Raw genomic sequence first — 5,885 nt, 5'->3', positions numbered from 1 at the left:
GGGTGTGCAACACCCAAGACCACTCTCCTTGGGGCCCAACAATTTTAGGGTCCCATTTTTATCATAGCCTGAAACCCGAAATTTTTAACTATTCTTAGGGACAACCCTATTAAGTGTTCACAAGCATCACCCCCACAGCGTTAGGCCCCAACTCTCACTCGTCCCACAGGCGAGTCACGTTTGGCGCCTATGGCCCTCGTTGGAGATTGTTTGACCGGTGAGATAATATAAATAGGTAAAAATCATCAATATCTAATATAACCGATTGTGTTTTTTAAATTATTATAGTTTTGGACCGACAAAAGTAAAGAAGCGGCATGCAAGTGGACGAAACGTACTAGTACCGGCTATATATTGTTTGGTCGTTTGTCGTAGACTATTCTCTCGCCTCTCAGTCTAAGATATTTTCAGTTTTGACCCATTTAGATTTATATATTTATATTCATGTGATCCTATTTTTATTTTTATTAAAACGGGTTTAGATTAGTCTGGTTTTTTGGTTCTACTACTTTTATAAGTTTATTTTTTTTTGGTGTTGCCTTTTAAAAAATTATTAGGTTCGCTCTAGTTGCAATTTCTAATGTAGAATGGAAACATAAATTCACAACTGAAATAACACTCTTGCGGGTAAAAGTGATTTTTTTTTTTTTTTTTGCGACAAATTTCTTTTATTCTCTGTCGTCGTCTGTGGGACTTGAACCTAAGACAATTGGTGATAATTATTGTTTAAAAGATGTCAAAATCTCTTTTTTATAAAGTGAATGTAAATGTTGTAACAACAAATCTTCGAAATCATACTTGACCGAAAATCAAAATCAAGGCTTCGTTGTAAATGGGTGAACCTTTACGATCGATCGACGGAACCCAAAATTCAAGATTTAAAACGCAAACGCAATACATAATAAGCAGTCACGGTCTCCGGTTAGGCCACTCTACCCATGTTGAAGCATTAACATATAACCATCCCATACACACACACGGGCGCACAATGACACGATCAAACAGGGCCGTCCCCGAGATTAACAAAAAAAATTTGGGCCTCGTGCAAGACAAAAAAAATTGGGCCCTCTTCGTATAATATAAACTTATGAATTATATATCCAAAAACCAAAATACGACAATAATTGATTAATTGTTATAAAAATATACAAAACAATAGTAATGTAGCAAAATAATCAAACTAACTTACTTAAGCAAATCGTGAGGCTCTCATAGTGTTTTTGGAAGCAAAGCTCTCGATCAAGTCTTTATAGTCCATACCTTCTAATATTTCGTTTTCAATAGATATCATCGCCAAGCCATTAAGTCTTTCTTGGGACATTGTCGATTGCAAATAAGACTTCAACAACTTCAATTTTGAAAAGCTTTTTTCTGCCGATGCCACTGTTACCGGAATTGTTAAAAGCACTTTATATGCATTTATAGCATTAGGAAAATCACCTAGTCGAAAGATATTGTTAAAAGCACTTTATATGCATTTATAACATTACGTTTTTGACAACCAGATAGGTATTTGTATTTGGGAACGGGAGGCATAATCTCTAGAAAAAAAAAAACAAAGTTTTAACATTAACTATCAAAGTTTATAGCATTTAAATAATAAACTAACATATAATCCTAAAATTGACTTCATTTAGATCCAGTTCATTATATTACATGTTTAATTCGTTAGCATATAAAAAAACAACTAATAAAATGCCTAATATCCAAAAACATATTTTATGCTTCAAAGTTCAAAGTCACTATGCAAAATTGAATATATGAAAAAGTGAATATATGAGAACTGCTTCTTCCTTTATTTAATGCTACTAGGTGTACACCTGTGTGAATATACGGGTTTGTTCTAATAACAATCGGAATCAAATACTAAAAAACATATTATAATATATTATTTAAATTCTTTGTGTTTAGTTACATATCTTTTGATTAAGGAGGACAACCCCTCCGGTAAATTTATAATAACAAAAAAATATATACACCTAAAGAGGAATAGGATCCCGGGACATATTACCCAAGGAAACAACAACCCCTATCGACGAGGGACCTAACAAAAGGCCATACATACCCTGCCCCTCGCCCATTCTATACATAGACAAAAACCAAAACAGAAAACAAATCACACAAAAGACCAACTAACAAATATATGTCTATTCAAGCACAATATAATACAAACTAAAAGAACCAAAACAGACCAATCACCATTATTCCCTCTAATAGCCAATTCCAATCCACTCTTCTGCCATTAGCTCTTTCAATATCCTCATCAACTTTAATACCAGTTCCCAACTCCTTTAGAGCATCCCAGCAACCAAAAAAATCTTGTCTTTGATTCCACAAAAATAAACCTATAGAAAACCAATCCACCAACCTTTCTGCATACCCTTCATTCCATCCTTCTCCACAAAATTCTCTAATGCTCCATCCTCCAAGAATCCCATTATACCCCTTTGGCCAACATACTCCTACTTCACCATAACACCTTACTAAAATCAAATCAATATCCATAATAACATGCATTAACACCAAACCTAGCACATCCCATATAATAACATACCAGCAAATCATACTACCACTCCCTTCCATCCAAACACACTAACCAAAAAAACCATACAAAATACAGATCAACCAGTCCCAAACTAACCCAAATTCCCACAACATTCTACCCATTTAAAACCATTATATAGCAGCCCCAAAACCTCCATAACTATCTCACCCCTCAGCAATTCCCCTCCCATTCCTACCTCCAACACCAACCCCAACCCACAAATGTCAAGAACACCCGAACTCCCTCTACACAGATTACCATCCCACCCTACCCTACCCAAACAAACATCCAACACAACTGACTCAAAAGAAAATAAAAACAGATAGTTACATGTCTTTATAAAACAATGTTAAATGTTTATTGTTTTAGTGTACATGTTTGATATAGAAAATAAGGTAAGTAATTGATAATATCTTGTCTAAAATGAAAGCATGACCTAATTTTATGTTGTCTAATAACTTCTTATATATGAGCTTATTCACTTTTTTAATTAGTCAAATGGAGCATCTTGGTGCTAAACTCAAATTGAGCATTATTTTAATTGATGTAAACTAACCTGTTGTTTTCATCTTTCAATTACTTCATGCACAAGGGATGTAATCCTCCGATTCACCTCCTTTAGCAATATCATCTTCGCTAACAACACCGAAAGGTACGATTTTAGCACCAAACTTAGCAGCCATCCTGACAAACTCGGACTGCTCTGGCTGAACAATGTACTCTTCACCCTGAAATATTCAATCATCCATTTGCATGACTTACAGTAACTGACAATTATACATATAACTTTAAAAAGTAAAAAAAACCATAAATCTTGATCATGGTACATTTAGATAAGTATATAACACTTAAGCAAAGTTCCCATATCATAACACTAAAAGGACTCACGGTTGCATGAATGTTTATACACGCTAAATACCCTACCATGAAGAGCGTGTGACCACTGTCATCAAACGTACGGATATCGGATTTTGGTATTAGACGGTGAAGTCTTTCACCTTCTTGTTTACTTGGTAATAACTGATCCTTGCCACTGCAGAGATTCGTAATATGTTTACGTTTAGTAACTAACCATGAGGCAATATGTTTACGTTTAGTAACTAACCATGAGCCAGACAAGAATGAAAAACATTAAAGATGGTGAACCTGGAAAGAATTAGTGTCTGAGATTTGACGGCATGTAGGCGTGAACCTGGAATCAAGCAACCTCAGTTTCCATACAAGTGTCTCCACAAAAATACTTCGCTTAGGCCCTGTGACCGCAACAATCAATCTGTTATCATTATCTGATAATAATTAACTGGAGTACTGGATAAAATTTAACTTTAGAGTAATGCAACCGAGTGTTCAACATCGTAAACTTACAGAAAGGTCAGAGGACATTGCTGTAAGAAACTTTGAGATTTCTGGTGCCACTGTCGAGTCCATGCCTATATATGCATTTCGAGTAGTTTAACCCTATATACATATCTAGATTCCAACAGAAGTTGAAAATAACAATGTATATAAGAAGTTATAAAATAAAATTAAAACCACCTGGTTACCTTGACAAATGAGGGAGCTCCAGGCACAAGAGCCCGATATAAAGTTCCAGCCATTGGGGATTTAAGAGGTGTCTAAGTTGACGTAGCAATTATAAGCAATTAAAAAATCAGAGTAAAAATTTCTTTGCACTCCCTCAAAAGTCCTAAACAACAATCAGGTTGTATTCACAACAAATTAACCAAGTATATTACCAGATTTCGAGAGATGAAAGAGGAAACTGAAAGAAACCTGTTTGAAAATGGCACCAGAGATGAGATTCTTTGAGTGGTAGTTCACCTTGAATCGTAAGATAAGAATCAGACATTGAAACCCTAGAAATAGTTAAGATCTATGAAAAACTTCAATTCAATGAAAGTTAAGTACCGTTTGAAGCTGATGTATAAAATTACTTCTACGAACTTCAATTCGATTATACCTTAGTCACACAGCCACCACAACTTCCGGTCGTTCCCAGCTCTCCTTTCCGTCTCTCTCTTGCAGAATCAAAGCTTAATTAGGCATTGCATCAAACACTTGATGAACACAATTCAAAGAACAATTCTGCCTTGTCCTGTAGGCTGTATCTGACCATGATGTGCACATTATACAAGATTAACTACTTACATGACAGTTAATTTATAAGCATGTTCGTTTCTTTTTTGTTTCAACTTTCATGATACGGTGATAGCATAAGAAATCGTCGTGTTTATGTCCTAATGTTTATGAATAGTTTTGTCCTACGCGCTGCCGCTACCTGTCATCTTCCCCGTCTTTTTCTGTTGTGTTGTTTTCTTCGTTTGCCAAGATTAATGAGTAAGCAACTCTATCCTGCATCAAGGTAAGGCATCATCTGTTATCAATAAGTTGTGGTTGATTGCTTTGAAGTACGTTATTCTGTAGTAACAAATTTCTGACCTCTTCAAACATATGTGTCATAGTTTCTTGAACGACTTTAAAAGAAACTTCCAGCATCCCTAGATTTTCACATGTAAAATAATGCCAAGTCGCCTGTAAAACAGAGACTACCAATGGGGTAGCTTTAAGAAACTATGAAAAAACTATTGTGTGAAATAGAAACTAAACAGTAAACAGGCTTTAGTGCATACCTTGTTCTCTAAAATTAAGGTCTCAATGATCCCTTCTTTCATTAGCGTAGCTTCCTGAAGGTAAGGTTGGTTAAGCCAAATTGACATTGCTGATTAAGTTTTTGTAAAATATAAAACAAAATATCTAGATATAAGATGATATGGATATCTCCTCGCTTTTTGAACGACGTTGATCGGTTATTTTTGCTGTCTCCAGCTCTGTCTGGAGCTCTGCAATCATCCTCTCTTTTCTGTACAACCCATTCTCGTTACTTTTGAGTTTAGCTTCAAGGTCATTGTTTTTTCTGCACAAAACAGACTGTCAATCTATCCTATTTGGCTAACCCTCCATCAAGTGGTGTGCCGTGTTTGTCATCCCAATATTAATCAACAGTCTTTATTAATAAACTAAATTGGCAATTTACCTGGTCCATAACATATGCCATCACATTAATATGTATCCTAAATTGAACAAAGAACAATCAGAAACAAAAAAAAGTATATCATATTCCTACATTTAGTAACATAAAAGTGTACCTGCTGTTTCAAGAGAGGAGCTTTTGTTGCTCTTAATCCTGTTGGGATGCTAAAATCACCTCCTAACACACCTACATCATAAATTCATCAAAATTTTAATAACAACCAAAAACAAACATTAACAAAATAACAAAGTTTGCTAAAAAATACAGAGAATGGCAAGTCTTTAACCTTAGTATGACAATAAAAATTGT

General features: G+C 35.0%; 1 protein-coding gene and 1 long non-coding RNA gene across 2 annotated transcripts; both read right to left on the bottom strand.

The window, feature by feature from the left end:
• Positions 1-2,116: 2,116 nt before the first annotated feature.
• On the bottom strand, positions 2,117-3,255 carry LOC110904666. Its single transcript, XM_022150511.1, has 2 exons — positions 3,102-3,255; positions 2,117-2,462 (listed from the first exon to the last, which is right to left on the bottom strand). The coding sequence occupies exons 1-2, from the start codon at positions 3,112-3,114 to the stop codon at positions 2,173-2,175; spliced, it is 303 nt and encodes a 100-aa protein (XP_022006203.1). The 5' UTR covers positions 3,115-3,255; the 3' UTR covers positions 2,117-2,172.
• A 1,476-nt stretch (positions 3,256-4,731) lies between these two features.
• LOC118480378 lies at positions 4,732-5,299 on the bottom strand. The gene is made up of 3 exons (XR_004862318.1): positions 5,176-5,299; positions 4,985-5,043; positions 4,732-4,897 (listed from the first exon to the last, which is right to left on the bottom strand). It is a non-coding gene; the product is annotated as an uncharacterized LOC118480378 (long non-coding RNA).
• Between the last annotated feature and the right edge of the window lie 586 nt (positions 5,300-5,885).

The sequence above is a fragment of the Helianthus annuus genome, chromosome 7 (genome assembly GCF_002127325.2).
Source record: "Helianthus annuus cultivar XRQ/B chromosome 7, HanXRQr2.0-SUNRISE, whole genome shotgun sequence".
Lineage (NCBI taxonomy): Eukaryota > Viridiplantae > Streptophyta > Magnoliopsida > Asterales > Asteraceae > Helianthus > Helianthus annuus.
The sequence above is the reverse complement of the archived record's forward strand: the minus strand, read 5'-3'. Positions and strand labels throughout refer to the sequence as shown.